General features: G+C 42.1%; 1 protein-coding gene across 3 annotated transcripts; it reads right to left on the bottom strand.

The window, feature by feature from the left end:
- Positions 1 to 639: 639 nt before the first annotated feature.
- LOC100136215 (SLC26A1-like protein) lies at positions 640 to 13,289 on the bottom strand. 3 transcript variants are annotated; one of them, XM_021622413.3, is made up of 3 exons: positions 13,180 to 13,289; positions 3,804 to 4,445; positions 640 to 3,313 (listed from the first exon to the last, which is right to left on the bottom strand). In XM_021622413.3, the coding sequence occupies exons 2-3, from the start codon at positions 4,386 to 4,388 to the stop codon at positions 1,751 to 1,753; spliced, it is 2,148 nt and encodes a 715-aa protein (XP_021478088.3). In that variant the 5' UTR covers positions 4,389 to 4,445; positions 13,180 to 13,289; the 3' UTR covers positions 640 to 1,750.
- Positions 13,290 to 14,689: the final 1,400 nt, after the last annotated feature.

Consider the following 14,689-nt stretch of genomic DNA (forward strand, 5'->3'; position numbering starts at 1 on the left):
AGCTACATTACATTTTCACTTCAGTACTGAACGTTGTCAGTCCAAATACTGTAGCCAGCTATTGTTGATTAGATGGACACGTTAGACAGAGCATTCAATACATTTTCAATAAACAGTTAGATCAAATTGTAATGAATGTCTGTAATAGTCTGGACATATGTTTGAACCTGTAATAGGAAAAGTCACCGTAATACATGCCACTTGGGGGCACCCAATCGGTCATCGGTCTAAGGTACTGCATCTCAGTGCTAGAGGCAGCACTACAGACCCTGGTTCGATTCCAGGCTGTATCACAACCGGCCGTGATTGGGAGTCCCATAGGGCGGGGCACAATTTGCCCAGCGTCGTCCGGGTTAGAGTTTGGCCGGGGTAGGCCGTCATTGTAAATAAGAATTTGTTCCTAACTGACTTGACTAGTTAAATAAATGCTAAATAAACATTTTAACAATGTCATACCGATGGAACAAATTATGAAATGATCAAACAAAGTAGTAGGCCTAGGCTGTATATGGCTGAGCACAGACAAAGTGTTGTCCAATGCTCCATGTTTGCCAGTTAATAATTAACACACTGCGTGCTGAAAATGGCATTCATTATAACTTCACAGTTTCAAAATCATTAGTCAGTTAAATTACACAATGTATTGTAATAGTTTATTAAACCATGGATTTCCAGATACTGTATAAATATACAAAATTATTGTTTCTTTTGGTAACTCAAATGTACAGATTTTAAGAAATATTAAATGGGAATTTAATTATTTGATGAGATTCCAAACTTCAAAAGTTAATCTGAAAAGTCAACTAATATTGTACATCTTGAGGTAACATATTGGATTAGTAACCATAGGTTGTGTTTTAGAAAATAAATTGTGAAGTCGAAATGTACTATGTTACGCTGAATCTGTCCTGGCCAAACTCAAAATGTAACATAAAATATATTGATACTCCCTTGATTATTAATTGGATGGTCAATCATAAATCCCTGATAAAACATCCAGCGCATTAACAGTATCACTGACACATGGTCATCACTGTACAAAAGCTTGCTTGTCTTATAATTCAAGTATAACATTAAGGGAATATTTTGTTGTTGAAAAGTTCAATACTGTTAACTGTAGCTGTATGTTATGTATTGATTGAGGAGTCAAGTAAAATTTCCCTCCAAACACTTCCCTTTTGGTATTATTCCATTTGAGGATTCTTAATCAGCATATTCATTTATTAAAATGTAAAACATTATGTATTCATGCCTCTAAGTGAGGAGCAAAATTACCAGTGATGCTGTTTGCTCACTTTATCTTTCATAATCTTGCATACATACACTATTTAACTCTTCAACTACTCATTCTCCCTCACATTAAAAAAACCTTGTTCTTCTGTCTCAGTCTACACCAGAGCCATTTATTTCCATTTCCATGTATTTGGATATATATGGCTCTAGTCTAGTGGAGGTTGCGGAGGGGAAGACGGCTCATAATAATGCCCGGAACGCAACAAATGGAATGGCATCAAATACATGGAAACCATGTGTTTGATGTATTTGGTCGCATTCCACTGATTCCGCTCCAGACATTACCACGAGCCTGTCCTCCCCAATGAAAGTGCCACCAACCTTTCTGTGCGTCACCAATGGATGTAGATCGGGGTTCTCCAACTCTGTTCCTAGAGAGCTGGCCTCCTGTAGGTTTTTACTCCAACCCCAGTTTTAACTAACTTGATTCAGTTTATCAACTAACAACTTTGCTAGATTAGGGTTGGATCGAAAACCTACAGGACGGTAGCTCTCGAGGAACTGGGTAGGAGAGCTCTGATGTAGAAGCTGCCCTGTCATTGGCAAATCGAACTGCAGCATGTACAGTGTAAAATGACAAGTTTTCCATGTCTTTGTCAGCCTTCCCAAAGAAAGAGCCTTGACTGAGAGAATCTATGACCGTGGTGTTGCAGCTCGCTAGCAGCACCGTGACACCCACCTCCTTATAGTCTTTAAGGATCCCTTTGAAGGTTTGCATCCCTGTTGAGTCTATGAAGGGCATGGCAGAGCAGTCTAGGATGATCGTATGTAAGTCAAGTTCTCTGGAACCCAGCCCTACCTTTACCTCTCCATTAGTCTTGTCGGCTCTCCCAGCCTCCTTCGCTGCCAGTGTTTCCCCTTTTTTCTCTGCTTTCCTCCTCCTGGTCATCTCCAGGAAAGGTGCCAAGCCCACGGCTTTGTACAGGGACTTCAGGAAGAAGTCATTGTTTGCATAATACAGCGGGGCCTGGAAACGGAAGATCTTTACTTTAGGGAGAGACATGAGGTTTTCATACTCCTCCATATCCTCGTAGTGGGCAGTGTCATGGATCTGTCCCAGCAGAGAAACCTTGGGCTTCTGGGTCTGGACGATGATACAGAGCATAGAGAAAACTACCCCAACCACCAGCCCCATCTCCACACTGATCAGAGCTGAGGCACTCATCGTCACCATCCAGACAACAGCGTCCATCTTACTGATGCGCCACTTGCTGGGCACGTCTCTGAATTTACGGAGCGCACCCCTCAGGCTGACGATGATGATACAGGCCAGGACGCACTTCTGGAGGGAGTAAAAGAGAGGGGCAAAGAAGAGTAGGACCAGGAGAACGACGAAGGCACTCACAATGCTGGAGACCTGAGTCTGGCAGCCCGTGGAGTCTTTCACCATAGTCTTAGCCAGGGCAGCGCTGGTGGTAAAACAGTGGAAGAAAGAAGGGATGATGTTACAGAAAGCAATGGCCATCATCTCCTGGTTGGGGCGAACGGTGTAGCCGTTCTTCTTGGCAAACATCTCAGAGAGGGAAACCGTGAAGGCAAAGCTGATCACAGCCAGTGGGATGGCGTCGAAGGCCACCCTGGGCATCAACCCAAAACTGGGCACCTTAGGGGGGATGAAGCCTGTGGGGATAGCCCCAGAGACATTGGAGTCGTACCGTCTATGAAAGTCTCCAAAGTGGGACGCCAGTGTAGCGATCGCCACCACCACCAGCTCTGTGGGCAGGGGGATCTTAAGACGGTCCTTGAAGCGCTCTTGGAGCTCCTTCCCCGCCACCAGGACGGAGATGCAGATGGCACTGGTGATCAGGTCACAGTAGTTGGTATTCTGGATGTTGCTTAAGATGTTGATCCAGGTGACCACCACTGTTCCATAGCCCTGGTGGCGAGGGATCTTGAGCCCCAGGAGGTACTTGGCTTGGACGGTGAGGATGGTGAACGAGGCGCCAGTGGCGAAGCCGTCCAGCATGGGGGCAGAGAGATAGACGGAGACAAAGCCCAGTCTGAACACAGCCATCAATACCTGGAAGGAGACAACCATTTTTATCAGATAGTTCATTTAATCTATTCTGAAGGTCAATATATTCAGCACAGTCATCTTTGATGTACAGATGTAGGATCTTCATTTGATCACTCGTTTATTGGCGATAACTTTCCTGTACAGCAGGAAATGCAAACTTGTACCGTATTCAAGGCTTAAAAAGGCTTCTAAAGTTAGTAATTTCCACTTAAAAATGTCAGACTTGATTTGCCCTAATGAAAAATGTATCAACCCCTACAATAAATTCCCATGAATTATAATCTACATCTTTTCCTGTTGCTGCAGGATTTATTTTCTGCTGTAGAAACAAGGTTCATATTAAGATCCTACATCTGTAGGGGTTCTACGATGTTTATGACATCAGTGTTTAATCAAGTAAAATCATTTCAGGAGTAATTGTTACATCTGTTTCACAAAATCTTCAAAGCAGTTTTGAGAGTGATGAATCAGAGTGGTTGAGTTGAAAATGTACCTGGTAAATCCCAACCAAAAATGTCATGGCTGCTGCGATACTGATGGCATAACATTCTTTCCCACATTCCATGCCGAAGGCCCCCATGGTCAGGTTGACGGCTGAGCTGTCTGAGTCAACTGTCACATTCAAGATTCCATCTGCTTTGGTGTCATCCAAATCGAACCCTGCCATATACACCTCTCTGTCCACCACTTGGCCCACCATAAGGCTCATCAGGCTGAATATGCCCACAGACACGTGCCTGGAGGTCCCCATGAAGAAGTAGATGATGTTGGCGAAGAAGGAAGTGTAGAGGCCATAGATGGGGTCTACTCCGGCCAGCAGACAGTAGGCGATGGCCTGAGGGACCAGGATGATGCCTATAACGAGGCCCGACATTAGATCACCCCAGATATACTCTTTCAGCTTGTACTTGGGCAGCCAGAGCACCACAGGGAATAATCCAGTCAGGGTTGTCTTGACCCTGGGCATGGAGCAGGACAGGCTACGGCTCAGCTTGGTCTTCAGGAGGGCCATGTGCTCTTTCCGCTTCCTGACCCTCCGCTCCAGGTGGGGAACTTCTGTGACCTTGGCTTCCTCCATGGCCTCTGGAAGGGGTAGGCTGTGGTGGTGGTCTTGGTGTGGCGCTTAGCCGTGCTCCTGGAATGAATCAGACAGAGAACCTTCACTCATCATGATACTCTTTGATCATTAGATGGTGTTTCCTCCCTGAAAGGAAACAATGATTAAACACAGCAACTTCCAAGCTAGCATTGGAATTCAAGGGGTGTTACATCACTCACATAGTCTGCTAGTTAAACTTTGATGGGTAGTGTAGACCGATGAAATTGTAAGTGATTTAGTGAAAATAGCTTCACTGTATGGATAACATGAATACATTGAAAAGCAATAAACGTGTAATTATATATGAGAGATAAGTTAGACTATCCTCATAGAGCCTGCTGTTGATGTGCTCCCACATCCAGTTCAATATTGCACAGCGATGTTCAGCACAGTGGCAATGGAAAAACTTACCCAAGGACCATATATGTCAACCCATCTCAGATTGCCCCTCAATCCAAAGACAAACACAGACAATGTATTGACAGTCCATATACAGTGCCATGAATAAATATTTTTCCACTTTCTGATTTTCTGGACTTTGACTAGGCCGTTCCAAAACTTTAAATGTGTTGCTTTTCAGACATTCTGATGTAGTCTAGCTTGTGTGTTTTGAATCATTGTCTTGCAGCATGACCCAGCTGCGCTTTGGTTTCAGCTCACTGACGGATGGCCTGACATTGTCCTTTAGAATTCTCTGATACAGAGCAGAATTCATGGTTCCTTCAATGGTGACAAGTCGTCCAGGTCCTGAGGCAGCAAAGCATCCCCAAATTAAATAAATGAAATACGTATCAAAATGTTGTGTTTGTTGTTCATTCAGGTTCCCTTCATCTAATATTAGTTGTTTTTTTTATGACAACGTTCAGTGTAAAAATATGCAAAAATAGAGAAAATCTGAAAGGGGAAAAATACCTTTTCACGGCACTGTATGTATTTTTGCATTTGCTTATTTTAATGTGTGATTGTATTACTTTTTATCCTGCTGATTAGCTTGTGTATGTAAAGTGACTGGGGGTCTTGAAAAGGGTTCAAAATAAAATCTGTTCTTATAATACTAATTATTATCATATAAAACCCCAATATATCTTAAATGGGACCTAACGGAAAGTATCAAAGCATGCCTCTAATGATATCAGTGAAAAAAAACAAAAAATGACTCCATTTCCCGCTGTGGACATTCTGAACATCCCTAGATTGAGATGAATGGGTAATACAGACATTCACCATAGAGCCGTTCATGTCTCATCATGTCTTCAGAAGCACTAAACGATGCAGTATATGATAACTAGGATGATAATCCCTTACAGTAGCAGTACACAGAAGATCAAGTCATCATTGTGTCTCATCCTAACCTCATTACAACTGTCTAATGGGCTTTGATTCCTGCTTTTACTTTGTGTGCCGAAGTCAACACCCACCAGCCATGTACAGCAATAACTGCACTAAGGGGACTCAAATAGTAAGAGAAATTTTAGGTAAAAAATCGAATTGGTAGACACTCCAGATTTGAACACAATTTTTAACACTCTCTCCTCTAAATTATATTTTATACCTGTATTAAAACATCTAAATGCATGATATGGCATGCATACTGTAGGTTACAAAGTTAGGCTACTTGTTATTTTAACAACGTTCAGGCTGAGGTAAAACAACAACTCACCCACACTGTGTTCTGCCAACCCAAAGAGGAATGCAAACTGGGTGTCTTAGTTTTATAGTCGGGTACATGTATCTTCAGGTATACCTGAAAATAATCACCGCTATCTGTACTGTCCCTCACACTTAAAGCCAACGTGTCACACGCTCGCTCGCTTTCTCTCTCTCTACTTTTGTCTCCCCCGTCTCCACTGTCTCTCTGGCAGTGTCATACATGCACCTCGCTCGCTTCCCCCGAGGAGACTGACAAACCGGTTTCTGTGGCAAATTTATGTTGGATGAGAATGAAGATAAGGGCAACCCTTGGCCTGACACTGATCATTATCATGGGGAGGGGGCACTGTCTCATCGAGTCAAGATCAGGGCAATAGGGTAAATAAGTCAATCGTTTACTGGCTGGTGTGGCTTATCTTCCACAGTGTTACTATTCAGACTTAACCTGGGATCTGGTTGTCCAACTGAAATTGAAGAAGGGTCACAAATTGCAAAAGCCAAACTGTTCACATAGTTCCAGTTGATACCGTAGCCTGGTATGGATGCCTTACCACAGATTGGGGCTTCATTCACTATTGACTGGACACCAGGTTACCGATCCCTGCTCTCAGTTTATCAATGTATTGCATTCATTTACATAATATATGTGACAAATATGGAAATGAAAAAACAAATGCACATGCTTTTCAGAACCAGACTTTTTTAATTAGAGAGAATGTCCTGTTTCCAGAAGCCTAGGGAAAGGGGGATACCTAGTCAGTTGCTGAATGCCTTCAACTGAAATGTGTCTTCCGCATTTAACCCTACCACACTGAATCAGAAAGGTGCGCTTACTTAGTAAGGTCTGTGTTCACGTACATTATTTTTTACTTCTGCTTTGCATATTAGTCATCATTGATGGACTACTAAAATATGTGTTGTGTTTCTGGTTTATGGCTATGTCAAAGACTTAACCAGTGCAGTCAAAATTCAGTTGTTCCTTTGTTTTGTATCATATTGTACAACAGCTGAGGAAACTAATGCTGTAAAAGTGTGAACAAATTTGATCAGTGTTATTTCCTGACAGTTGCTGGTTGAAAATTAAATCTACATAGGACCTTCTAATCAGCAGGTTTGCATGGGCGGGAGTTTCGGCTTGCCTGGTGACATCACCAGGGGGTAAATTGGTTAATAGACCAAAAACAAAGAGAGTTCCGAACCAGCCAATAACAGCTAGTTTTCAGTTTTCCCCTCCCAACTCAGACTACTCCCAGAAAGTCCTAGCAAAATCCTTTATTGCGGAATATTTTTTTAGCAAAAAGCTATTTTTGTCTATGTTGTTTGTTTACATTTTTTATTATTACATACAACACATACTGTATAACACAACACAACAAAAACTCAATGAAACAGGAACTATAGAAAACATTCAAATGTGTCTGGTTTATGTTTGATTTTGTAATGTCTAATGGGATGTAGCTAGATAGTTCAGTCCTCTAGTTTGTTATTGAGGGCGGATATGAGGCTTTCCAATTGATGGCTCAATTTTTTTCTCTCCAGCAATTCGATATCTGTGACAAATGGTTCCCCCCAATTTCTTCCTTTAGATCTGTTTCCCGTTTTTTCCTTTTAGGTTCTGAACCACCAGGTAGAGTTTCAAACAACCCTTGAAAAACTTGGCAATCAACTTCTTTGGCATAGCAGCCTCTTTCAGTATTTTTTCTATGTAAGATGCCTTAGGTTCATCCAGATTCCGTTGAAGCAATTTAATACAAGACATGCCACCAGAGGTCTCTTCACAGCCCCCAAGTCCAGAACGGACTAGGCGCACAGTACTACATAGAGCCATGACTACATGGAACTCTATTCCACGTAGAATCAGATTTAAAAAACTGGTAAAAATACACCTTATGGAACAATGGAGACTGTGAAGTAACACACACAAAGGTACAGACACATGCATATGCACACATTGTGATATTGTTGTATGGGGGTATCAAACATTTTGTATTATAGATACACTACCGGTCAAACATTTTAGAACACCTACTCATTCAAGTTATTTAAAAAAAAACTATTTTCTACATTGTAGAATAATAGTGAATACATCAAAACTATGAAATAACACATATGGAATCATATAGTAACCAAAAAAGTGTTAAACAAATCAAAATATATTTGAGATTTGAGATTCTTCAAATAGCCACCCTTTGCCTTGATGACAGCTTTGCACACTCTTGACATTCTCTCAACCAGCTTCACCTGGAATGCTTTTCCAACATTCTTGAAGGAGTTCCCAGATATGCTGGGCACTTGTTGGCTTCTTGTCCTTCACTCTGCGGTCCAACATAAAAAAAAATAATTTCCCCTTTATTTAACCAGGTAGGCCAGTTGAGAAAAAGTTCTCATTTACAACTGCGACCTGGCCAAGATAAAGCAAAGCAGTGCGACAAAAACAACACAGATTTATATATGGGATAAACAAACATATAGTCAATAACACAATAGAAAAATCTGTATACTGTGTGTGCAAATTAAGTAAGGAGGTAAGGCAATAAATAGGCCAATAGTGGCGAAGTAATTGCAATTTAGCAATCTACACTGGAGTGATATATGTGCTGATGAGGATGTGCAAGTAGAAATACTGGTGTGCAAAAGAGCAGAAAAACAAAAACAATTATGGGGATGAGGTAGCTAGTTGGTTGGATGGGCTATTTACAGATGGGCTGTGTACAGCTGCAGCGATCGGTAAGCTGCTCTGACAGCTAGCATTTAAAGTTAGCGAGGGAGATATAAGTCTCCAACTTCAGTGATTTATGCAATTCGTTCCAGTCATTGGCAGCAGAGAACTGGAAGGAAAGGCGGCCAAAGGAGGTGTTGGCTTTGGGGATGACAAGTGAAATATACCTACTGGAGCGCGTGCTACGGGTGGGTGCTGCTATTGTAACCAGTGAGCTGAGATAAGGTGGAGCTTTAAAGAGCAAAGACTTGTAGATGACCTGGAGCCAGTGGGTTTGGCGACAAATATGTAGCGAGGACCAGCCAACGAGAGCAAACAGGTTGCAGTGGTGGGTAGTATATGGGGCTTTGGTGACAAAATGGATGGCACTGTGATAGACTGCATCCAATTTGCTGAGTAGAGTGTTGTAGGCTATTTTGTAAATTACATCGCCGAAGTCAAGGATCGGTAGGACGGTCAGTTTTACGAGGGTATGTTTGGCAACATGAGTGAAGGAGGCTTAGTTGCGAAAAAGGAAGCCAATTCTAGATTTAACTTTGGATTGGAGATGCTTAATGTGAGTCTGGAAGGAGAGTTTACAGTCTAGCCAGACACCTAGGTATTTGTAGTTGTCCACATATTCTAAGTCAGAACCGTCCAGAGTAGTGATGCTAGTCGGGCGGGTGGGTGTGGGCAGCGATCGGTTGAAGAGCATGCATTTCGTTTTACTAGCATTTAAGAGCAGTTGGAGGCCACGGAAGGAGTGTTGTATGGCGTTGAAGCTCATTTGGAAGTTTGTTAAAACAGTGTCCAAAGAAGGGCCAGATGTATACAGAATGGGGTCATCTGCATCGAGGTGGATAAAACAATCACCCGGCAGCAAGAGCGACATCATTGATATATACAGAGAAAAGAGTCAGCCCGAGAATTGAACCCTGTGGCACCCCCATAGAGACTACCAGGGGTCCGGACAACAAGCCCTCTGATTTAACACTCTGAACTCTATCTGGGAAGTAGTTAGTTAACCAGGTGAGGCAGTCATTAGAGAAACCAAGACTGTTGAGTCTGCCGATAAGAATACTGTGATTGACAGAGTCGAAAGCCTTGGCCAGGTCGAAGAAGGCGGCTGCACAGTACTGTCTTTTATTGATGGCGGACATGATATTGTTTCGGACCCTGAGCGTGGCTGAGGTGCACCTGTGACCAGCTCGGAAACCAGATTGCCTAGCGAAGAAGGTATGGTGGGATTCGAACTGATCTTTGTTTGATTCGAACTGATTGATCTTTGTTAACTTGGCTTTCAAAGACTTTAGAAAGGCAGGGTAGGATGGATATAGGTCTGTAACAGTTTGGGTCTAGAGTGTCTGGGTCTAGAGGGGGATGACCACGGCCACTTTCCAATCTTTAGGAATCTCAGAAAGAGACTAGTAATAGGGGTTGCAACAATGGCGGCAAATAATTTTAGGAAGAGAGGGTCCAGATTGTCTAGCCCAGCTGATATGTAGGGATCCAGATTTTTCAGCTCTTTCAGGACATCAGCTGGTCGGGGTTGGGGTAGCCAGGTGGAAAGCATGGCCAGCCGTAGAGAAATGCTTATTGAAATTCTCGATTATCGTGGATTTATCAGTGGTGTCAGTGTTTCCTAGTCTCAGTGCAGTGGGAAGCTGGGAGGAGGTACTCTTATTCTCCATGGACTTTACGGTGTCAGGGTGTTTTTGTGCTGGTCAAGCGCAGTCAAGTCTGGAGTGAACCAAGGGCTATATCTGTTCTTAATTTTTTTTTGATTGAAAGGGGCATGTTTATTTAAGATGGTGAGGAAAGCACTTTTAAAGAAGAACCAGGCATCCTCTACTGACGGGATGAGGTCAATATCCTTTCACGATACCCGGGCCAGGTCGATTAAAAGGGGCTGCTCGCAGAAGTGTTTTAGGGAGCGTTTGACAGTAATGAGGGGTGGTCGTTTGACCGCGGACCCATAACGGACGCAGGCAATGAGGCAGTGATTACTGAGATCCTGGTTGAAAACAGCAGAGGTGTATTTAGAGGGCAAGTTAGTCAGGATGATATCTATGAGGGTGCCCATGTTTACGGATTTGGGGTTGTACCAGGTAAGGTTCCTTGATCATTTGGGTGAGATTGAGGGCATCTAGCTTAGATTGTAGGACGGCCGGGGTGTTAAGCATATCCCAATTTAGGTCACCTAGCAGTACGAACATCTGACGATGGATGGGGGGCAATCAATTCACATATGGTGTCCAGGGTACAGCTGGGAACTGAGGGGGGTCTATAACAAGCGACAACAGTAAGGGACTTATTTCTAGAGAGATGGATCTTTAAAAGTAGAAGCTCGAACTGTTTGGGCATAGACCTGGATAGTATGACAGAACTCTGCAGGCTATCTCTACAGTAGATTGTAATTCCACCTCCTTCAGCAGTTCTGTCTTGATGGAAAATGTTGTAATTTGGGATGGAAATTTTCACATTTTTGGTTTCCTTCCAAAGCCTCATCCCAAACCATCTCAGTTTGGTTGAGGTCGGGGGATTGTGGAGGGCAGGTCATCTGATGCAGCACTCCAACACTCTCCTTCTTGGTAAATTTGTTTTTCTTGGCCAAAGCAAGTCTCTTCTTCTTATTGGTGTCCTTTAGTTGTGGCTTCTTTGCAGCAATTCAACCATGATGGCCTGATTCACACGGTCTCCTCTGAACAGTTGATGTTGAGATGTGTCTGTTACTTGAACTCTGTGAAACATTTATTTGGGCTGGGAATTCTGAGGCTGATAACTCTAATGAACTTATCCTCTGCAGCAGAGGTAACTCTGGGTCTTCCATTCCTGTGGCGGTCCTCACGAGAGCCAGTTTCATCATAGCGCTGACGGTTTTTGCGACTGCACTTGAATAAACTTTCAAAGTTCTTGAAATGTTACGTATTGACTGACATTTATGTCTTAAAGTAATGATGGACTGTTGTTTCTCTTTGCTTATTTGAACTGTTCTTGCCATAATGTGGACTTGGTCTTTTACCTAATAAGGCTGTCTTCTGTATACCACCCTACCTTGTCACAACACAACTGATTGGCTTTACTGCAATAAGAAGGAAAGAAATTCCACAAATGAACTTTTAACAAGGCACACCTGTTAATTGAAATGCATTCCAGGTGACGACCTCATGAAGATGGTTGAGAGAATGCCAAGATTGTGTCATCAAGGTAAAGTGTGGCTATTTGAAGAATCTCAAATATAAAACATTTTTTGATTTGTTGAACACTTTTTTGGTTACTCCATGTTTCCATATGTTGTATTTCATAGTTTTGATGTCTTCACTATTATTATACAAGGTTGAAAATAGTAAAAATAAAGAAAAACCTTTGAGTGAGTAGGTGTGTTCAAACTTTTGACCGGTATGTAGTAGTGTAAAGATGTTTATATGATGTACTGTTTCATCTTTTGTTTTATATGTAATGTAAGTGTTTTAATATGTTTGGACCCCAGGAAGAATGGGAATCCCTAATAAGTACAAATATAAATATTCTCAGCTGAATTCTGAGTTCGGCCTTGGACAATCCAAATCTTTCTTGTAATTGAATGAATGACAATAGAGATCCATCATAGGACACATGTTCAAAATGAATGATGCCACTTTGGAACCAGGACTTAAGGGTGTTATCATTAAATGCTGGAGGGAAGGTGGGGTTATTCCAAATAGGGGTGCTTGGTGATATTGGTTCTTTCTACCTCATGAATTTATGTACATTTTCCCAAATATAAATGGAATTGAGAGTCATTGGATTATCTGTTTTTTCCTTCAGTGCCTTGGACCCGTAGTAGTAACAATTGCTTTGTGTGGCTGTGTTTCATAGTGAATGGCACTAATGTTGGTGGGCTGAAGAAGTGGCATTCAACAGACCCCTCTCCAACAGAGTAACGGGCTTCAGTAGAGTAATGGTACTAAATTACTGTAATCTGTAAAGGGAGGGGTCGCTCATTGTTGTTTAAGTGTGACAATGTGCAACACAATACAGTTCATCATCAGTTTATATACAATGCATTCCAGACAGAATATACCTCTTGAAAAACCTGTATATGTGAAAAACATGCAGAGAGGAATACACCATGCTGCTGAAACATTTACCTTTCAAGTTAATATTGAAATGAGGACGTTATTATAAAACACATAAATAAATAAGACAATACCTTGTTTTGTAAATGTGTAAGGATGTACTGTAGAAGGCGCACTACGTAACAGATCTGAGAGGATTAAAGCTCTGTCTCTGCAAATACACCAGAGTCGGGGTGTTCTCTGATGTACTATTCATTCTCAGTCTAGACATGTATCTGTTTTAGCTACAAAGCCCCTCTGCAGGGGTCCATCTGTGGCTGCACAGAGACAGAGCCTACATTGTGAACAAGGAAAGGAGACTCACCCTGACATAAGGAACGTGAAGGCTTGTGAGAGGACACAGTAGCCATGCCTCCTCTTCTGAGATCTTCACTGTGCGCACACCCACAGGCCTGATTCCGTACAACCGGATGGAGCAAAGCATGATGGGAATAGCAGCCTCATTCTCATCCAGGCACCACTCATCTAATCCTCCAATCACAGAGCGAGAGAGGAGGGGACAGGGGATGGGTTGTGTGGGCTGGGTTGTTACCGTGGAGACTGAGGCATCCATTCACTGATGGGACTGAGAGTCTGTGTGAGGGGGTGGAGGGAATGAACAGTCTCTCTCGAAGACACAGAATGATCATGAACTGTGTTGCACGTGTTATATAGCTTGCCAAATATATAATGCTTTCTCTAGGACATTGTCACATCACTAGCACTGTTACTTTGTAAAATGTGACACTGTCAAGTGCTTTATTATCTCCCCGGGTAGCCTACCTCAGCAGGTGTTCTATTCTATTCTATTGTTGGGTTCTTTTTGCAGTACTGGCTGGACAGAGAGGACTTTTTTTATGCCAGTTCAGTCTTACATACATGGAACATCTTGTGTAAGTAAGGTTGCAAAATTCTGGGCTTTTAATAAATTCCCTGGTTTTCCAGAAATCCTGGTTGAAGGTTAACGGATTTCCTGCTTATTCCCTCCTGATTCCGGCAATCCTACAGCCGGTATTTTGGCAAAAGTTTTTGAACGTACCCAGAATTTTTGCAACCCTAGGTGTGAGAGTAATTAAAGGTCCTTTACACATTAACTTCCTTTGAAGAGAGTAAACCGTTTTTTGTATCAACATGTAAATGTTTGAATAGGATTAGTCAGCGAGCTTGGAAAAGTGACCTATTGGTGACCATCTCATCCATCTGAACATCCAGGTTTACAGCAGATACACTTTTGACCTTGAGATCCACTCTAACTAATACCCCTTACATGCCAAGATGTTTAGCCACAAACTTTACCATGCCGCCAACTTTTCGCTGCCTTTTCTATATATCTGAAAGATATTGCCGGTAACAAAGCCTGTAGCAACGAAGGTAGTCATGAATGCGATAGAATTCTGCTTATGGCTTAGAATGAGTAGAATCAGAGCTTAGCTTGAGCAGCAATGTTGAACATTCCCCCTTTGATCCTGACAAGACGGATGGTTTCAAAATAATAAGAGCAATATGTAGTTGCAAAACATACTTTGGCTTGCTTAAAATTACATTTTCTAAAAGGCAATTTGTGTCATGAAAAAGTAAGCTTTGTTTCCAGATCAAAGTTCCCCAGTCATTGTTGTCTAGTTATTATTGTTGTAAAGTCCTTTGGGTTATATTGTAACCATAGAATAATGTGTTTTTACATCTAAAACCTTAGGTCTGGCTATAATGCTGAGTCACACTAAGTTCACTATAAAGTCCATAAGTTTTTTGTTTCTTAATCGGTCACCAATTACTTTCTGTTTTTAGTCTTTTTAGGACGGGGGCGAACAGTTGTTGAGGGAAAAATAATGCATACC

The sequence above is a fragment of the Oncorhynchus mykiss genome, chromosome 12, assembly GCF_057628025.1.
Source record: "Oncorhynchus mykiss isolate SJ-2025 chromosome 12, ASM5762802v1, whole genome shotgun sequence".
NCBI classification, from domain to species: Eukaryota; Metazoa; Chordata; class Actinopteri; order Salmoniformes; family Salmonidae; genus Oncorhynchus; species Oncorhynchus mykiss.